This window comes from Pecten maximus, chromosome 7, assembly GCF_902652985.1.
Source record: "Pecten maximus chromosome 7, xPecMax1.1, whole genome shotgun sequence".
NCBI classification, from domain to species: domain Eukaryota; kingdom Metazoa; phylum Mollusca; class Bivalvia; order Pectinida; family Pectinidae; genus Pecten; species Pecten maximus.
This window is the reverse complement of record NC_047021.1, coordinates 16,614,359-16,636,546: the sequence shown is the minus strand read 5'-3', so window position 1 is coordinate 16,636,546 and position 22,188 is coordinate 16,614,359. Positions and strand designations below refer to the sequence as shown.

General features: G+C 33.3%; 1 protein-coding gene across 1 annotated transcript; it reads left to right on the top strand.

The window, feature by feature from the left end:
* The first annotated feature begins 3,851 nt into the window (after positions 1-3,851).
* Positions 3,852-12,987, top strand: LOC117330386 (ficolin-1-like). Its single transcript, XM_033888632.1, has 5 exons — positions 3,852-4,147; positions 5,440-5,576; positions 5,888-5,984; positions 7,009-7,173; positions 8,510-12,987. The coding sequence occupies exons 1-5, from the start codon at positions 3,856-3,858 to the stop codon at positions 8,761-8,763; spliced, it is 945 nt and encodes a 314-aa protein (XP_033744523.1). The 5' UTR covers positions 3,852-3,855; the 3' UTR covers positions 8,764-12,987.
* Positions 12,988-22,188: the final 9,201 nt, after the last annotated feature.

Below are 22,188 nucleotides of genomic sequence, written 5' to 3'. Positions count from 1 at the left end.
TTTCAACTTGAATATCAATTTCATTTTTTGGTATATTTGAAAACAAAATCAGATTGGAGAAATCAACATTTGTCATCTAACAGCAAAGATGGGGTAACCATATTAGCAGTGATAACCAAGTTCAAAATTTGAACAAGGTCATTGCACCTACATTTTATATTTATGATATCCAAATAAGTCTACATTTGTATATTAATCTATAATAAACGAAAAAATAAACGCAAGTAAAAATTGTCCGATGTACGAGAAATTAAAAAGATGCTGCAGAATGTTATAATGGTGAAATTGAAAGATAGGGAACCATTCTGTCATCCGTGAAAATTTCGTCCATGTACTTTCAATTCCTTACAGTATATTTTCTTGATCACATGACTTAAGTATATTTTGGCATGTTATACGGCATTGCACTATGCAACTTTGCTTGTCGTATTGAAACCGACACATGTCTTGACACAAATTTGCATCAATCACTTAGATTAGATTATCATGATTTCAATTTGTTTTCTCGGTAATTTTGCATACAAAAAAATTGTATCATTTAATAATTAATTGATGAGTGAATTTTCCTCTGAAATCTAATTCCAACCTTTTGACAGATTTAATATTGATTTATTGTAATCATACAGACGTCTTTCGCTTTATCTGTCCCCTAGGTGTAGTCAAAGCGGCAATAAAAAGGATTTGACGTCCGCGTTATGGTCAAATTTGTAGTCTTTGTTTTTAATCGCACCACTAACCAGGCTCCTCAGCGTATGATTTATATAATTTACTTGTAATTAAACTCTTGTAAAGTGTAACGAAACCATCATCACACCTTCAATATAATAAGTGACCGTTACATAAAACTAAATAGGCAATAGAAATTACAGACAATACAGCCAAGGTGAGATAACCATCTCATTGGGAAATACTCTCTTTGCACCATCTCAAGTCGAATGTGTTCGGTACTCGTAGCATGCCTGGTACGTTATCACAAACCCAGCCCCCAATTTAACATTAACCAGGTTTAACCCAGATTTGTACCGATAAAGCAAAAAAAGTTTCCATCATTCTTTAACACATGTTTGCATTATTCTCCTTACCCTTTTGTTGAGCCTTCTTCCCTATGACGAAGGCTTTTTGGGTTCTATCCCCTGGTGGACACATACCAGAGACAATAAAATGATAGTTTCTTCTCCTGCTTTACTTTCAACGTTTTATGAGTGGACGACTCCAAACAGATAAATAAAGGATTTACAAAATCAAACAAAGCTGTATCTTTTTAGCAAAAGGCAATTGTGATAATTTGTTTCTTAACATGAATAAGCATAAGCAACAGTTGCGAAAACTGGAATTATTTAACTATTCAGCTCTAACCCATCTACGTAAACATGGAGTGCTACAAGGAAGAACAAGGGGTGATTTGGGGTTTGGAATCAGAGAAAGAGGTGGTTGTGGGTTTGGAACAGGATATGTCGGCCTTGCGATCAGTGGACGAGGTGATATGGGACCATTTTATTTATATGTCATGAAAAGATCAATATTTGATTTCTCACCACATTTTTTTATTATTGTGTTTTCCTTGTCTCTTTGACAGTTCGTAAACATTTGACAGACAGTGCCCAAATCGGATCACCATTTTACGTATTAAATTAAAATCTAGACGATTCATAACTTAATGCTCATATCAGACATTCATGCAAATCGTCTACGTCATCTAGGAAGTTTTCAAATTTTTCCGAATCTACAGTTTGTATCAAAATTACATACAGTAGAATTTTAAGTAATCTTATATGTATAGCGTCAAGTAATACAATAAATAGTTTTGATATATACATGAAATCTAACAGATGCTGAAAACCACAAGTGCTATGTGTCACTTATATCGATAATTGCTTTAGAAGTTAAACAAATTGCATCTATGAAGTGAACATTTTTAAGTGAATTTGCCGCTAAAGGTTTAGATTTATTTTGTAAATAACAATAGCAGGGAATAAATCTCCGCCTCATCCACTGAAAGACTTGACCGCTTGGTTTATGTTAATATTTCATGACAGGATTCATTCCCCTAAAACATTTATTATGACATTGATAACCTGAAAATAACTGCTTTTGTGGTTTTACAGATTCATTATTTGAATAGGAAATCATGGTCACCGAGCAAGTCTTATTTTCAACGATAACGAAAAGGACCAGGGCCAGCGATCACTGCCCCACCTTGGCCTACGACGATCTACCTCGTCTGACTTTAATGTTACAAAACAAGAACTTTTTTTCTGGACATATCTTGCACCACGTGCTCGCAAAATAAAACTAATACTCAATGATTATATTTGTTACAAAGGTTAACAATCATATAGAGTTATTTTGAGCACATGCCAGATAATACCAATTAATTTTATGTTCATTGGCAATAAGCAAGGGACTATAAATTTCAATATGAACATTTTAATCAAAAGTGATCATTCATTTTGCAAAATAAATCTTGTTTTACCTTGCAATGTCTGCTTTTGTACATCCAACTTCACGAGAACCCGGATTAAACCGAGATACCTCGTTTTCAAACAGATCACATGTTTGCTTTGCCACCTAAAGCAGCGTTTGTATAATACTGGTAAATGATAATGTGCTAAAACTGGATTTTAGAATGGCAAGTCGAAAATTGACAAATGCATTATGACAAGCTTCTGGAAGGGTTCAAAGTGATTTGATGCAAGATACAAAGGTAAGTAGCAGCATGCTTTGATGTCAGTAATTCTGGGCTTTTATTTTTGTTTTTGTTTTTAATGTAGCGTCTGAACTAAACAAGGCATGTTGATAAGACTCCCAGTGCTGACAAACCTCGAATGATAAAGACAAGAAGATGAACCCTATTTACCACTACCAACAGGCTGAGAGGACAGTTGAACATCAACTTTTGAGTTAGCCTGTCTAACCGTCAATATAAAACGTGATTACTGGGAATGTCGGGTCTTTGCGAAGAGTCCATAATTCTGATGAAAACTGCTTTTTACTTGGTCCGACAGACGACAAGGTCAGTTTTCGGATACCAACGAATTCGGCATACCATCAGAATCACATTTGGATAAAACAATAGTTGACTGTTGAGTGTAGTGTTACTATTTGGGAAGCATGTTCTCAAAACTGTCTGCTTAAGCAACGTGATAGGAAACTTCGGTATTTAGTTGTTCATTATTTCGATGTTCATCCATTGGCAGATCAGCCTACCCTATAGATGACAAAATAACACAGGGTCAGCCTAGTGTAAGACTTTCTTCAGCAAGAAGTGATATAGACGTTCCCATGGCCTGTGATGTCACCATACACGAATCTAACTAAAACTGTGTAGAACTGGGTCAAACATGGCTAACAGATGAATAATTACGGGCTGCATTGATTCAAAAGTGGCAGAGGTGATCCCAGAACAAGCTTCGGCATTTGTCAATGATGTGAGACACAATAATTTATCGCTTTCTTTGACACGCTATTTACATGAAGGTGTTATACAAATAACATAACTGTTTGATAGAGTGATATATTGGTGATATTGAAAACGTACGTACAAAATCCAACCAATTATAGCTCTAATTAGGTTGTTTTATAGATAAATACGTCGATACAATGGATATATATTTGTTCAATAACCCCATTGCATTGATCAAAAAAGAGAATATATACAATGCCATTAAAACAAGTAAACATGTCATTAATTATTGAAAATGAAGAAACACTACAATGCTATTTCTAATACAGTGAAATATCATAAAGGAGCACGTGTTGTGTCCTTCACCAGGTGTTACGATTCCGACTTCCTGGGATATACACTCGGCGGTGGAAATGAACGTGCATACTGCCTCTGTGGTACACCTGGTCAGGATGAACCGTTTCCTTTTCATATTTATCCTCATCTTACAAACATCAAAAACCAAAACGTGTAGAAATTATTACAAACAAAACGTACATTTAAGAGGTATATTGTTTACCCATAATATCATCCACGAATACAACAATGTTATGGTACTCCAGGAATGTGTTAACTTTTGTAAGATAAATCACTGTTTGTCTTTTTCCGTCTACACAGACAGTGGATTATGTAGGTTATATTCTCATATTTTCGACAATTTAACCACAGCGGTATCACAGGAAGGAGCGAGTTACTTTTACCAATGTAAGTATATTGTTTAAGTATGTATTTTACCTCCTAAGTGTTTTATACAAACATCATTATATCACACTGTTATTACCATACTACTGTCCGTTATATATAAATATCATTCTATTATACTGTTATAATCATACTACAGTCCGTGTTAAATATAAATATCATTCTATTATACTGATATCATCATACTACTGTCCGTTATATGTACATATAATTCTATCATACTGTTATCATCATACTAAAGTCCGTGCTTTATATATAAATAGCATTCTATGATTTTGTTATCATAATACTACAGTCCATGGTATATATAAATATCATTCTATTATATTGTCATCATAATACTACAGTCCGTGTTATAAATATCATTCTTCTATCATACTGTTTTCATCGTGCTACAGTCCATGTTATATATAAATATCATTTTATTATACTCTTATCGTCATGCTACAGTCTGTGTTATTCTTTTGCTGTAGATAGTTGAGGTTTTATGGTTTCATGTGAATTAACACTTTTCAGTTTCGGTTTCATTTGTATAGCAGGTCCTGTACACAATAGTGGTATATGATTCTCTTTAATCATGGCATATTAGTATCACAACAAATTTTTATCTTTTTATATTTTGATCTCTGAAACATGGACAGATACACTGTATCTCTTAAACAATATTAGATAGCTCAATCATATTTAAAGATATATGTGTTTCGATATATGCTGGACATAAATGCTGACTGGTTTATCATTCATCTGCTATATATAACACCCCTCGTGTTATATCCTAACATCAAATAGTCCTAAAAGAAACCTGGTTGTACGGTAAAGCTCTTTTATAACTGTTGGTAATGTGACTAGAAGGGTATTTCAGATGTTTCCAATTCAAATCATCTGCCGTAAAAATTGTCCGTTACACGATGTTGCACTCTCTTCCAAATATCCTGTTATTGGTTGGAGATCAATGAATGTAGAACGTATTATAGTGTTAAGTTGTAAATGCAAAAAAAAAATATATAGTTAATTGGCAACATAATAAATAACAAAAATGTACAAATGATAGATCCATTATAGATTTTCTATGCACTTAGACTGAAAAAAGGATATTTACCATGATAAATATTTAATAGACTACTCAGAATTTACCTTATTACTGCTTTGTTATGTTTATGTGGAGAAAAATATTGCATTACGAGATGTTTACATTCAAATGTTTTCTTCCATATGTATTAGTGGGTGCTGGTTAATGTATGTTCGGTAGAAATGATAATTTGTTTGTAGTTAACTTTCAACAATCGTTTTTTAAGGGTCCGATACCTGTTTGGGATGGAAGAAGACGTGTAGTCCGCAGTCGACAGGTGTTTACGTTATTAGAAGGATATCATCCCAACAAACACCGTATAGTGTCCTTTGTGACATGGACATTGACGGAGGGGGATGGACGGTACGTTCTTTATATGTCTCATTCAATATTATCAAAATATTGTTGTTCGTCATAACGCAAAGATGAATATTATACCAGGTATTGCAATTATCTTAAAAGGATCCAATTTATAAAATAGAACTTAACAAAATTCCATGCTGCTTACAGCAAACAAACATGTAAGATAAATTACATAGAGAAAATATATTGCCAATTGTAAACATAATTTTCGACTGGCCATATCCTAGCTACAATGTATCGGAGAGAACAATTTAATCTTATTAAGATAATTTTCATTGTGAAAGTTGATGCCAATATTCACGTCATTTCAGGTTTTGCAAAACCGCTTTGATGGTTCTTTATCATTTGATAAAACGGGCAAAATGTACGAAAGTACATTTGGGAACTTCAGTGGAGAATTTTGGCTGGGTAAGTAACACTTATGAATCATGATAATCTCACTTGATTTTACCTGATTTAAATCTATACCACCATGACATAAGTAAATACAACCATACATATAATTTATTAATCTAGTGAATCCCACCAGATTATTTCTTACAATACCAACTCATTTGATGCGACTTGACAAAAGATTTGTCGTTGATGATATTCTAGTTTTGTTTTCAAAGAAAATGATTTTGCAACATATAACCATCTTCAATTCGAATTTTAGGGGTGAGGGGTCCTGAATAATTGACCACTTCAATCAACCTGACATCTGTCAATCTCGCTTATATAAGAAATGAAAGGCAAAAAACCTCAATGATCAATGCTGTAAAGTCATTCGGCGCTAAATGCAAATTCTTTCGCCAGTGCACTAACGTAACTCTATTTTGGTATATATGTATTTATACGTCTCTTCTTTAATTATAATCTGGATCACAGATTCCTGGTATTTTTATGATCCTGCACGCCAAGTTTAAACTTTATAATCCCCTATTGATTTATCTTTCTTTTATTTCTGTGAAATCTGCTTATGTGCGTGAATAATTCATAAGTAAAGTATGTAGTTAACATCTAAAATAGAACGTGAACCAATCCTGCGCAGGCGGCGTTACATGCCCTGATGCTTAACAGATTTGTTTATCATATGCCAATAAGCTTCATTGCAATACAAAGTTGCTTTTCACGTTTAACCTGTTTTTACTATATATTAATGTTAACAGTTGAATCTGGAAGTCATATGTGCTGTTATGATATTTGCCTAATTCTTCTCTTACTCATATTGACATTGACATATAGTGGAGGGGCGACGCATTAGAGATTCCACGTAATAAGTAGGTAGTTTCCCGGTTTTAATTACAATTATGAAGAGGTATAGTATTGATTTTCACATCTTATCATCATAAGGGTATTATATCATTCAACACAGATTGTAATTTTGGCACAATTTATGTGCTCCAAACACATTGTGAGACTAAAGACATGAATCATTATTTCGTTATTGCAGGATTAAGCGTGGTAAAGTTTTTGTGTTACGACCAAAGCTGCGAAGCTCGTATTGAGTTAGAAGACTGGCAAGGCCTCCGCAAATTTGCTTCATATACCAATTTTCGAGTCGGTTGGTGGGGACAACGATTTAAACTTACAATAGACGGCTACTCTGGTACAGCTGGTAAGTAATATCTATAGAACTATTGTAGAGCTGTACAAAGTTTATATCTAGCCTTATGTGAAAATATCTACTGGAATAATTAAGATCAATACTGGCTGTACACAAGCCATATACACAATTACCACCGGTGAATATTCTGAACAATGAAGAGAAAATCCATCATGAATCTGATTCGGGTTTTTAGGATTTGTCAATGATCATACATTAAAGTAGAGAAATGTGTCAAAATGTAAAAGTTGTGAACCTCTTTAAGCAATTTCAAGTTTGAGACATTCACTTTTTATCTGATAATTGTTCATATTTGATCGGAAGTGGTGTATTATATAAGGCTTGGTGATCATATTTGGTCTGAAGCGGTATATTATATAAGACTTGAGGATTATATTTGGTCTGAAGTGGTGTATTATATAAGACTTGATGATCATATTTGGTCTGTAATGTTGTATTATATAAGACTTGATGATCATATTTGGTCTGTAATGTTGTATTATATAAGGCTTGATGATCATATTTGGTCTGAAGCGGTATATTATATAAGGCTTGATGATCATATTTGGTCTGAAGCGGTATATTATATAAGGCTTGGTGATCATATTTGGTCTGTAATGTTGTATTATACAAGGCTTGATGATCATATTTGGTCTGATGCGGTATATTATATAAGACTTGATGATTATATTTGGTCTGAAGTGGTATATTATATAAGGCTTGGTGATCATATTTGGTCTGTAATGTTGTATTATACAAGGCTTGATGATCATATTTGGTCTGAAGCGGTATATTATATAAGGCTTGATGATCATATTTGGTCTGAAGTGGTATATTATATAAGGCTTAATGGTCATATTTGGTCTGTAATGCTGTAATGAATATTGTGTAATGAGAGTATTAACAAAGAGACCAAACATCAGCATTTAGTTTCTTGTTACCAAATTGTTACCATTTTAAATGCAGTAGTAAAATAACAAAATCCCACATTTGTTATATAATCTGAAAAATACATGTATGGCAATTGGAATAAAATATTGAACTGTCTTTGAGAGTGATTATCTTGCACCGTTTCTGTTTGAGTAAAACCTATCTCCATGACGACATGACATCGCTCGCTCCATATCATGTGATGTCAGTGATACGACTATTCTAATGTTTATGTTTATATAATGTACTGATCTCTGTTGAATATATATAATATTCTGTTTTTATATATCACGTAATATCACATCATATTAAAACCACATTATTGTATTACATGTATTATATTATATTATATCTAATTGCTTATTTCAGTCATTGCAAAATTTTAAAATGTTGTGCAGATAAGCGTTTTTCATTAAAGGAGATGCTATGGGAGACCTGGATGGAATGAAATTCAGTACTTTTGATATGGACGAAGACATGAGCAATACCACTAACTGTGCAGAATTGGGGCAGTCAGGCTGGTGGTACAACGACTGTGGCCAGTCAAATCTTAATGGGAATTACGCTATGGACAATGGCACTGAAGTCGGCAATGTCATGTCATGGCAAACGTTCCATGGAATCAACCGTCCTCTAAAAAAGTCAAGAATGATGCTGCGAGTTAAATACTGATTTGATTCATTTTAATCTATTTTTTTTATCTGTTTTCAGTAAGGCAAGATTCAGTTATTGTTACAAACATCTTTAATCAGAATGTCACCAACACATGTACACACTCACTATACTGTAGTGACAGTGTCTCACATTTGGCAGTGAGTCGCGAGTTCACCCCTGTGATGTAGGCTTTGTGTTTTGTCCCCTAGTCGAGACATACCTGAGTGTTAAAATGGTAATTGCGATTTTACACTCCGCATTTTGGTAGTAGGACGACTGGTCCGCCCGTTGTCAGTAAGAGATGTATTCGGCAATAAACTTCACTGGGGTACAAGTAGCACTATAATGCTGGTAAAGAAAAAAAAGTGTAAAAAACTGCATAATGTCTAAATGTTTTCAAAACGAATACAAATGTTAAACTCAATTAGCAGCAGATGACATTCAAACAACATAAATGTAACGCTCACATGGTCACACGCCTCCTGTTCTAAAACCGAGTATCATCTTCAAATATAGATACATTCACATGATAAACTATTTTTCTCATCAACAAAAGTATAATTAGGAATAATTTTGATTGATATGACCAACGTTTAACTAGTAATCATTTGTTCATCACTGAGATAAAACAAAAATCGCTAAACCAGTGTAAGTGAATGGGAGATAACTCCAACAAAACCTAATTTTCACTACATATCTTTATTTCTGTAATAATTACAACGTCCGGCGAAGGGACACAATGATTTTGTGAAGAGTTCTCTTTCCCATACATCTTTGTGAATAGATATTTTATAAAATGTTCACAAAAACCGAATGATATAAGTTGAATCATTTAAACCTCTGGTATTCTATCTAGCTATGATACAGGTACTATCTATCGTGAAAACAGCATATATAAAGATAAAAGATATTGAACTTAAATACATCTGTTTAAACATAAAGATTCAAACAACAGTCAAAGTTTTGAAGTGCAAATTACTGAGATGCAGCACATGCGGACATCTACAAGAAGGGTCAGCTCACACGTTTAAGGAAATTTACCATCATGCGATTCCGAAAACTTAATGTATGTCATAACCGGCCAGGACGTAATGAATATTACATCGGCGAATTACTCTAAGAGCTGTGGTTCGGGTACAGAAACAACACATTCCTGTGTCAGAATATAGGAAATTAAGTGAACATTTGATATTTGTGGACGAAAAACTAAATATACAATACCTGAACTATCATGATGTGCTAGGTAATTTTGGTTAGTAACTTGCTTCAAATCGCAATTTGAAGTATCAGGTTTTCAGAAAACCCCATCGAAAGAAATGAAAAAGGAAATTTTATTAGTATGAATAAGCTAAAATTAAACAGGTTGTTGAAAACAAAACAAAAACCTTTTTATTATCTCCTTTGTATAGCGTCATAATGAACAATCAACCCATTATCAATAACGTCACAATGTATTGTAATGTACAAGATAGACAGATACTACTTAGAAACAAAAAAGGGACACAAGTTATGCACAAAAAATAAATATCTCCAGGAACACGGAAGAAGTAAAATGATAAAAAATAATAATACACATCCGAAGTTTTGAAACAGCATTATATAATACCTTAAACCACTACAAAAAATACAAATACATCGATTTCAGTTCAAGCTACAGATCAGAATACTCCCAACAAACTACTATTTTAAATCAATAAACAAAACCCCAAATGACACTTTCGATCTTTTTAACTATCAGACGGTAACAGAAAGCAGACCAAAACTTATTTTTGAACTGCGAGAAATTTAAAACAGTCTGGAGGGACATTGGACTTTGGGTAATTGCAAAAAATAACACAAATCAATCTAACCCTTAATATCAAGAACATTCCATTGGGTGTTTCAACAACAGATAAAAAATGATTTCAAACAATTTCATAATACTATACTCAAAATACTACATGTATCTTACATGAAGAAAAGAAATAATACATATCAAGGAATTAAAAGCATACATAAAAAATGTATAAAATAATAAAACAATTGGAAAAAACAAGTTTTTATTCAAACATGGGAAAAAAACTTTGATCAAATGTTCTCAATGACTTCTAGTTAACATTAAGATTAAATACTTCATACATGCACATGTATATAAGAATAGTTACAATAAGACAATTTTAAGCATTTTCTTTATTAAAACTTGTGTTTCCTAACAAAGTATAAAGATGTTAATAGATATAGATATATATATATAGCACATGTGTATCTATACTTGGGTTATCTAACTTTACTTAATTCTTACTGCTATAAGCCCTGGTATTTGTTTATTTTCCCCTGTGTGCCTTGATCTTAATTTTGTATTTCTGTTAACATCATGCCATTAGTTTTCCTCTGCTGAAATAATTGATGGTTTTGGTTTTGTTTACCTTATTCATATTACTTGATGTTATAAGTAATTAATATACTGGGTGAGCGAACGGGTGGAAGTTTGTGTTATTGTTATGTAACAATGTGTATGTGAGAGAGTATGATGGACATAACAGGTGTCAGTTGTGTGACGAGTGAGAGCCCCCCTGTGGGGTCATTGTTTATATTTTGAATGCTGACCCTCCAATGCCAACCTCGGCAGCCCTCAAATGTATTCATGTATGGTGTTAAAATATGGCTTTGACGTAATGCATCTTAAGATTAAAAATAAAAGCCTTATGTTATATAAAACAGTGTTATCTATGTTATCATTTTTATATATACCAGTGTGTTTATATACGTATCGAAAACTTACGATACGAACATTTTAGTTAACATATGTGTGTGCCTCCATGTGCTACCTGTGTGAGGTATGGGCTATCGTTCTGCCATTTATTTTGATATAAACTATATATCGATCCTATCAACTTTATTTTTTAGCATTCATTATGATAATGCAGTGGAGAAGCATGGCTATAGACAAGTGGTGGTTGAACGACATATCCTTATATGATCTTTAACCTTCTGGCCTGTTATCCAATCAACACGATTCTCAAGTAGGTAATAACATAAACAAAAAACATAGCAACATTGTTAAAGAAGACGCGCAGAACATTTTTTTGACATTTCAACCAAATGATAGTAAGCTGAATGCATTTTAATCGTCATTTTTCAACAAGTACTCAGTAAGTACCCAAATATTAAGTTTGTGATCATTTAATGATTATATATATATGTGTATCAATTTTATAAAATTAGTATTTCACGTATACGGTATAAAATATGTATGTTGAAAACGTCAATTCTTTTCGCCCCTGTCCCAATAGCGGGAACATATACACAGAATGCAATCCTGTCAAGCCGCAGTTTAATTTCCTCTGTGATATGACGATCCTTGGTGTGAATGCAATATATATTATTGTATCATCAGCATCTTCCGGTCACGTTCTACTACTGTAACGATTGTGTTTTCCTGCAATGGTAACTAATCTAGCTGTGGTGTTACGCATTTGAATCATACCTAGTGTGTACATATTATTTAATCAAATAATTTGTATATAATTATCTATTCCGAATGTTTTTGCTAGTTATGCATGTGTAATCTATTAATTGAAAGTGAAAATACCAGACGTGCTTGGGTACGTGTACGTGCGACTTGTCTGGTATTTACAATTAAAATGAACGATAAATCAGGTCACAGATGTTGGTGACCGCGATAATTCTAAAAGTTCATATTTACCCATTGCCATGGTTATACGCTTCAGTAGTTATATGTTTCATTTTCATGAAGTTTAATAATTATCATTAAGATTTTGGGATAGAAAATTACTTCGTTTTATGAATATCATAATCAATTTTCACTCCGTAAGATTATGTGCGTGGGTGTGGAAGAAGCCCGCCATGTATTTGAACCTTTTTGCTCTAGCGGAAATATTCTATACTACTAGTAGCGCTCGCACCAGACGGGAAATTCAAAGTGCTTTATTTCCGGGTACTATAAAAGTGACAGGAATCGTCTGTAATTGGCTATATTTAGTTGGGCCATCGTCTGAGCTACAGCGGAGCAACTTCAATAGTATACTCGAATACCCTGACCTCTATTCCGAGATGGTAAGAATTACATTGTTATCTCCCTTATTTAGTCTCAGAAATATAACTCCAGTCCATTCTTATTGAGGCATAATCATATAAAGATAATAATTATGATAAGCTCTGTAAGCTGAGGAGCAATCTATATTTCCGTGATGGTAGTTCAGGTGTGATTTCACATTGTAAATTCATGGTAAATATGTCATATCACTTATACTCATTAAATTGTTTAACTTTAATTCAAATCTTTGTTCTGTTTGTCTAATTGGTATGAAGACGAGCTCTTTATAATGTAACTAGTCCTACATATGAATAGAGACAGGAACGTTACTTAAGAGCTTTATCCTTATGAAATCAACTTCTGATGTTAGCTAATGAAATGTACCTACAACGTTAATTACGTCATCAGTATTTTCAACAACTATTTGAATGTTTCTTGTTTTCATTGATCAGCATCGGCAGATTCTCGTTGATGTCTAAGGTTGGTGTAGAAGTCATTCTCAAAAGATATTTTTCCATCTTTCCCTGACTTTTTTCGTTCTCACATGCATTAACATTGACTCGTTCACCTCTTCACGAATTATCCTAATACAGGATTTTGAATTCCAAATGTTTAGTGTTACAATGTCCTAATAACTGAATCTAAATAATTATTTTATATTTAACAACCAATCTACATAATATTAACATCTTGTTATTTAAGCAAAATATTGAACCTCACTTGCCATAATAGTTAATGGATACAGGGGAGCTCTTTCTGATAACTCGTTTAACATTTAATTTCTGGAAGAGGATTTTATGTCATTTGCTGTTTAATTTAAATTTACTCATCCACTAAGATAATAAATGAGGAACAAGGTCTAATTGATAAGTTGTAAAGGATTTGAATTCTGCCCGACAAATTTAGTGTACTTCCTTCTTAGCTGTTCAAAAAAGTCATTCACTGCATGTTAAGTTAGGGTTAGGGATAGGGTGCCTAAAATAGTTGTTTTCAGTTTTGGAAACAAATGAATGTCTAATGGAGCTAGATCAGGTGAATGAGGCGGATGCTCAATCAATTTAACGCTACAATCGTGAATGGCAGCCATGGCATTGACAGACTCTTACACAATAACCCTAACCTTGACCGATATTGTCCATTTTGCAAAAGCCGCTGGTCTTGTTTAATTTGAGTGCTACCTCGTCGATATAAACTAACTAAATGAGATCAGTCCTTGGGTACACGGTCAAAGAATAGTAGGACTTAAAAAGAACATCATTTAGTACTTCCTTCAATATGATGCTCACAACTTATCAATCAGCCCTCGTATCATCGCCTGTTTGATCATTTCGGTCCATATTGCTACTAGAACTATCTAGTTTTCAACAACAACAAAATCATCGAAAGGAAATATTTACAATTTCTATGACGTCATAAAAGACAATCGAAACGGTATTCATGATTTCATATTATGTTTCAAAATAGGCAACCACATATGGTAACATCACTGTTTACTTTGATATAAAGCATCTTAAGATTGAAATTAAAAATGCTTATGCTTTACAAACAGTGTTATCAATGTTATAACTTTATATATACGAACCGAACACTAAGGATAAGAATATTTTTATCGTTTTATTTGTGTGTATCCATGTGTTGCTGCCTGTGTGAGGTATTTCTTTTCATTCTGCCATTTTATTGTATTTAAACCATATCAAACAACTATCTCCTTTGCTATTTCGCATTCATTATAATAATGCACTGATGACGCATGGCTAAGGACAAATGACATCACTATATGGTCTTTAACGTCCGCGTTCTCTTAGCAAATCAAGACGACTACCAAATAGACAATAACAGAGATAAGAAAAGACAAAAAGGCACAGCATTAGTTTAACATTACAACTAAGTGATAGTAAATAGTGTGTTTTACTTTATACCAAAAGAAGAATACTTCCAAAATATTTGAAGACGTCATTATTCCTAGAACCCGAATATCCATTTATAAGTGATTATAACAATGTGTATTAAGTATGGATGTTATTTCTTTAATAATTGAGTCCTATAAGAATCAAAATACTTGTGAATCAAACGCCAATCTTTCTTTACATTAATTAATACAAAAACCATACCATATTCAACTATATGTATAAAAAAGCCTTTGGATAATTTGAGGTATTTGTAACACCCACAGAACCGAAAGAGGTAAAGTTTTCACGGGCATGGACATGTTTCAAAATTAGTAATTTAGTTACCTACGAAAACATTGCTTTACATCTAGGAATAAGGTTTTTTCAACAAAATGATTACGGAATATATTAACTTGTTCTCCTTGGCGGTGTCGATGTTATTCAATATATATGTTTGCCATTTATATATATATATATATAAAAAGGCTGTACAATATTCGGAGTTCTTCATATCGGCGGGGTAGACTTTATGGGGATACCAGTAATCCTCGAGTACAACGTTAGGGCTCCTACATAGCGGTTCCGTTCATTAACGGTGTCCTTTTTTGGATGTTTGTAGAAAAAAGGTGTAATGTCTTTTCCTTATTTCGTATGGATTATATCCTGGAACATATATACAAATGTATGTATGTGTTTCAAAATACATTGCATGTCACCATACGGTGGCCGTATTCATTCATGTCATCCTTTTAGTTGCTTATATGACAGTACTGAAGACACATACATATATGTGAATTGACCATCAGATAACGTTTATTCATAGCCATTGTCCGACATAAGGAATAAGGACGAAACCCTATCGTAGTTTAGATGCATTCCGACATAAAGAAATAAGAATGGGACCCAATCTTAATTTAGTTACATTCCAATATAAGGAAATAAGGATGAAACCAAATCTTAATTTAGTTACATTCCGGTATAAGGAAATAAGGATGAAACCCAATCTTAATTTAGTTACATTCTATGTTGTTTGAAGGTGTTCTGTTAATGAAACTTGAACGCTAATGAAATTGAGTTATCTCCCTTTGATCAGGAGCATGCATAGAATTCATTTCAAATATCAATTTCTATCAATTTTGGTAGTCGCATCTTGGAACGCAACGTGTAAGAGAAATCGTCTATTTTTTCTGATGGTGTGAACACATTCATAAGAAATTTATTTAAAGGCTTTGAATATCCTGCACGACTAAGAAAGGATTGGTTTATTTTGTTTAACATCCTATTAACAGCTAGTGTCATTTAAGGACGTGTCAGGTTTTGGAGGTGGAGGAAAACCGGAGTACCCGAAAAAATAACACCGGTCTACGGTCAGTACAAGACAACTGCCAAACGTGGGTTTCAAACTTGCGACCCAGAGGTGCAGAGCTAGTGTTAAAGTGTCGGGACACCCTAACCACTCGGTCATTCGCGGCCCGCAGTGGGTCCCTCAATGGGAATAAATATCAAACTCCTATAATTCATTGTTTCATGTATCTCTAATATCGACCAGATTAAGATATTAACCCATTTTAAAACATCATCAACGACGCCAGGATTAAGACGCGCTACCGTAGAACAGACGGATGAATTACCTGATGAAGTAAGTTTGTCATAAATCGCATTGTTTACAGTAAAATCCCAATTAAGGTCATAAGACCCTAACCCACCATGTCTAATTCCAAGGTTATGTATTGTATCTATACATCACATACATCAACCGCTTTTAATTGAGTATACAATTTCATGAAATATACAGCCTCGTCGAAACAGCTCTGGCAGTATTACTCCCCATACAACACTTAAACAAAAAAGTTCCCATCGGGAGAAGACCTTATAGGCACTTTCATTTCTAGTTCACAGAATATATAGTCCCGAGAGGCATGACGTCACGCAAGATATACCCTGAGGGAACAAGATCATAGAGAAATACTGCATATAATGAAGTATAAAATGCCGAAGATAACTTTAATATCCCGAAGGAAGATCAAAGAAGAAAAAATGTTTTGAAAAGAATCTGAATCTACTTACTCTAACGAAATGGTAGGAAAAACGCATGATAATCTTCAATGGCTGAGGGCATAAGTCAGCAATACCTTCAGACACGTTCATAAAGTTTTCAAAACCTTGAAAACAAGATAAGGGAAAAAATCATTTGGAAACTGTTAAGTGACATACATATCTTAAGAAATCAAACGGAATCGATGATGTACTTAGAGAAACATTATATTATCTTTTAGGGGGAGAGGGGGAGTGATAATAGGACTCGTTATTAAGTCCACTATTCTATTTCTTTTAATGTATTAAACATAATGAAATGTCATTATGTATTTATGATTTCCAAGTAACATTATAATAATTTTGATCATATTAAAGGATTGTATTTATACTGAGAGTAAAAAGAAACTTTATTTAAAATTACCCGCTTTACGAGAAATAAAATTATGTCATAGAAAGTAATAAGAGCTGTTTTAAAATATCATGGAACCACTCTGTAATCTGTGAAAATTCCATCTATATATTTTAAATTCCTTGCAGTATATAATCTTTATCACATGACTTAAGTATGTTTCGGGATGCTATACGGCATTGCACTGTGCAACAATGGTTTCCATGTTGAAACAGACGCATATAATAAATTTGCATCAATCACCCGGTAATTCGTAAACAAGAAAACATTGTATCATTTGATAATTGATTGATTCGTGAATTTGTCAAAATACTCTCTGAAATATAATACTTACCACTGAACAGATACCATATGGATTTATTATACAATCATACAGACGTCTTTCACTTTATCTGTCGCCCAGGTTGTATACACTGTGGCAATAAAAACGATCTGATAGTCGCGTTACAGTCAAATATATACAGTTTTGTAGCGTCTCCTTCTAAATCGCACCACAAACCAGACTCCTCGGGGCATGGTTTATAGAATTTATTTGTAATTACACTCTTGTATAGTGTAGCCAAACCATCATCACGTCTTCAATATAGTAAGTAATAGCTTCACTACATAAATATATACTCGTTGATATGCCTGTATCACAAACCCAGTCCTCATTTCGACATTAACCAGGTTTTACCAAGATTTGTATCGAGATAGCAGATGATGCTAACATCTTTCAAAAATATGTTCATTCTCCTTTCTTCTCCTTTAAAGTTGAGACTTCTCCCCGTGGACGAAGGTTTTGGGTTCTGTGCCTTGGCCAAAACATAACAGGGTCTATAAAAATGGTATTTTTTACTCCTGCTTAACGCTTAACATTGAAGAGCGGGACGACTGGTTCGTCTATTGTCAGTATAATGTGACCGGGTGGGGTGTCCTGTGTGATGACTGGTTCGTCTATTGTCAGTATAATGTGACCGGGTGGGGTGTTCTGTGAGATGACTGGTTCGTCCATTGTCAGTATAATGTGACCGGGTGGGGTGTCCTGTGGCATGGCTGGTTCGTCCATTCCGCACTATCAAAAAAATAACCAAATTCGAATATATCGCTCCCTCCCAAACACGCAAACACTAATCACTGTATTTCGGCGCGCACATAATAGGCCGTCCTTAAATATTACAATATTAAACCAATCTCCAAACCTATACTTAAATGATTGACAGAATCAAACAAAGCTATATCTTATCCAGCAAAAGTCATTTTCGTGTTTCTCGTGACTAAGATGAACATAAATACCAATAACGAAAACTGGAATATGTATGACCTCTCTACCTAGACGTGGAGTGTTACAGAGAAGGTTGGGATGGTGATTCAATTACTTATATTGTACTTCGGCAAAAAGTTATCGTGCGACTGTACTATTTTGTCGTTCGTCTATTAAAATAAATTAGATGTTAGTTTGTCTACAGAGTATTACAATGTTTGTTACATTATATTTTCTACATATACATTTATATACTAGTATATGCTTCAGCATTCATCATTTTCCTCATGATTATACTATACTTGTTCTTATGTCAAGGCGTTATTGAAAACAACCTATAAAGGCAAAAAGGCTTTTCGGTAGATATTGGTTTTTGTTTTATTTTTCTGATGCATTTGGTGGGGCAGCAAACAATGATTGTTTGTTTGCTGTATGGCGTAATTCTGCCGAATACCCACCTAAGGATTTAATCGGTCATATGTATTGATGTAAAATAATTTTGAGAATTTGTATTTTGTTCTAATACTGATGTGAAATTAGCAATCTTATGATGAGCTTTTCAAAATATTTCTGATGATACTGATTATTATATTTCTATGATAATTTGTCATCTCGTATAAGATAGCCTTTTCAATTCCATCACTGGTTTAAGTTTTTTTGTGCAGCATGCATAAACATATATATGTGTGTATAGATGTATATATATACCTATATATATCCACAAACACACACTTTCATGATGAGCAAACATCACCAAATCGAAAAGCGTCACTCTACCCATGTGGTGACGCTGTTTATCATTAATACTTGAAGAAACGCGTGTTTGAAAACATCAATTAAATTTAAGTATGTATATTTTCTCACAAAATTTGAAAAAAATATTGCGTGTAACACACAGCTTTGAAATTTGTTTTCAATGTAAAATATAAATGAAACAAGAACATCGTTCAGAAGTATGGAGCTATTTCAAAGATTACAGCCGACAACTAAAACAATAGATCATTACCTTCACATAGCATGACTTCTACTCTTCTGCACAAACAACGGATAGAGTCATTCCAAAGAAATGTTAACCAGAAGACCTGGTTTGATGGGCTATTTTTTCTATAGGAGGGTGGTTTTGATATTATGCGTATCAGAACAGGAATCTATTTTTTATTCTGTTCTGTAATTACATACTACAAATATATATCGTGAGAAAGTATCATGCAGTACCTTTGATTTGATAACATACATCACTGTTGTAATTATCTAAATGTCGGGTATACATCGATGTAGTAATTTTCGAAACGTCGATTATACATCAATGCCATAAATGTCTACGTCAGAAATACATTAATGTAACAATTGTGTACGTCAGGTTATACATCAATGCAATAATTGTCAATATGTCAGATAAACATCAATGTAACGATTGTCAATATGTCAGGTAAACATCAATGTAATAATTGTCTATATGTCAGGTATATATCAATGTAATAATTGTCTATATGTCAGGTATACATCAATGTAATAATTGTCTATATGTCAGGTATATATCAATGTAATAATTGTCTATATATCAGGTATATATCAGTGTAATAATTGTCTATATGTCAGGTATATATCAATGTAATAATTGTCTATATATCAGGTATATATCAGTGTAATAATTGTCTATATGTCAGGTAAACATCAGTGTAATAATTGTCTATATGTCAGGTAAACATCAATGTAATAATTGTCTATATGTCAGGTATATATCAATGTCATAATTGTCTATATGTCAGGTATACATCAAATGTAATAATTTTCTTTAGTCAGGTATATATCAATGTCATAATTGTCTATATGTCAGGTATATATCAGTGTAATAATGGTCTATATGTCAGGTATATATCAATGTGTAATAATGGTCTATATATCAGGTATATATCAGTGTAATAATTGTCTATATGTCAGGTAAACATCAGTGTAATAATTGTCTATATGTCAGGTAAACATCAATATAATAATTGTCTATATGTCAGGTATATATCAATGTCATAATTGTCTATATGTCAGGTAAACACCAATGTAATAATTTTCTTTAGTCAGGTATATATCAATGTCATAATTGTCTATATGTCAGGTATATATCAGTGTAATAATTGTCTATATGTCAGGTAAACATCAGTGTAATAATTGTCTATATGTCAGGTATACATCAGTGTAATAATTGTCTATATGTCAGGTATATATCAATGTAATAATTGTCTATATGTCAGGTATATATCAGTGTAATAATTGTCTATATGTCAGGTATACATCAATGCAATAATTGTCTACATCAGATATATACTAACAATGTTAAAGTTGCTGTGACTTACCTGGTCGTCATTTTGAGAACGCGGCATTTTGTTTGCCTAGGATTAACATGGTGGATATCGTCGATGTATAAAATAATAGAATGAACCTATAAGTGATGTATATGTACAAAATGTATGCCCTCAGATTATTGGTTTTTAGTCAGAATTTCGATGACATGTTATTTTTATCTGTTTTAAGAACTGGATTATATTCAGTTTAAATAGCAGCAAAAACAAGATTTTTAATCGCATTTACGTTCGTTTAAATTTCAAACTTATTCAAAGTTAAATGGGAGCAAAAATCTTATTTTTATTTGTTTGCCATTTGTTTGGCCTGGTGATTGATTTAAACAAGTGAAATTTTACTTTCGTTTCCCGAATGAATCCCACAAACCCCTCTATAAACCTTTATTCTAAGAAAGTGGTTGACATGCATAAGGTGAAAATAAGATGATCTTTTTTTTTTTTTTTTTTTTCTATTTTTTTGAAAATCGTTATAATACGGCGATCAGTTTGTCTCTTGGGTAGATATTGCCATTATCATCAGGTCAGCGACATTCGGTATTAAGAAACAGGATAATGTGTTCAATTCATTTTGCTCACAAAGAAAGATAAAAACCCAGACGGTAATATATTGTAAAAGTCTAGTTGTGTAGTTATGATAAAAGGGTATATTGTGATTACTTTACTTCAGAAAGAATGGCCATAATGACCGGGAGGAAGGATCTGTCATATCCGTGGCGATTTCACAATATGATAAGATATATTCCATTGAGAGATGTCTGGGTGAGAGCACGGATACAGACCGGTCTGCTTCTGATGTAGATCGGTCTGCTTCATCAAACTCAAAAGTTATTAATCAGTGTGTTTTATCACGATTCTGACAAAGTGGCCATCCCATCGTCATTATACGATATCCCACTTACAAACTTGTGCCATGATTGACATTCCTCAGGCTTTAATTTGTAACTCTAACGTCCATATCAATCATTTGTTGTGCGCTATTGGTAAATCGTTTCTCAAGTACAGCTTGTGTGAAAACTGCTAACCGTGGTTTTGTAGGGTTATATAGATCATCAATCTCAGATAGCCTTATTAGCTTGATTATACTGAGTTTCTCCCCTGGACTCTTTGTGATACGCATGCATATATATCTGTATTGCTGTGCCAAATAAATGGTAGCTATGGCTATCATGCCGAATTTATAATGAATCTAGTCACTTGTACGCTATTGTAATTAATACCGATAGTTCCTGTACGTTCTGTTTGATATATATACATGGCCTTCACTGTGAACAATATTGTACATCCTACCCTGATGTGGTGAGGGACCGGTCGAGCAGTCCACTGATTACATTCCTAATTACATTCGAATGGTCTCAATTAAGGTTTGTTTTAAATGTATCAAAATTCTAAGTTAAACAACAATATATTTATTTGTTTATTCAGTTATTCATTTATTTATTTTGTATTGTTATATAACGTGATATACAAAGCCGAGC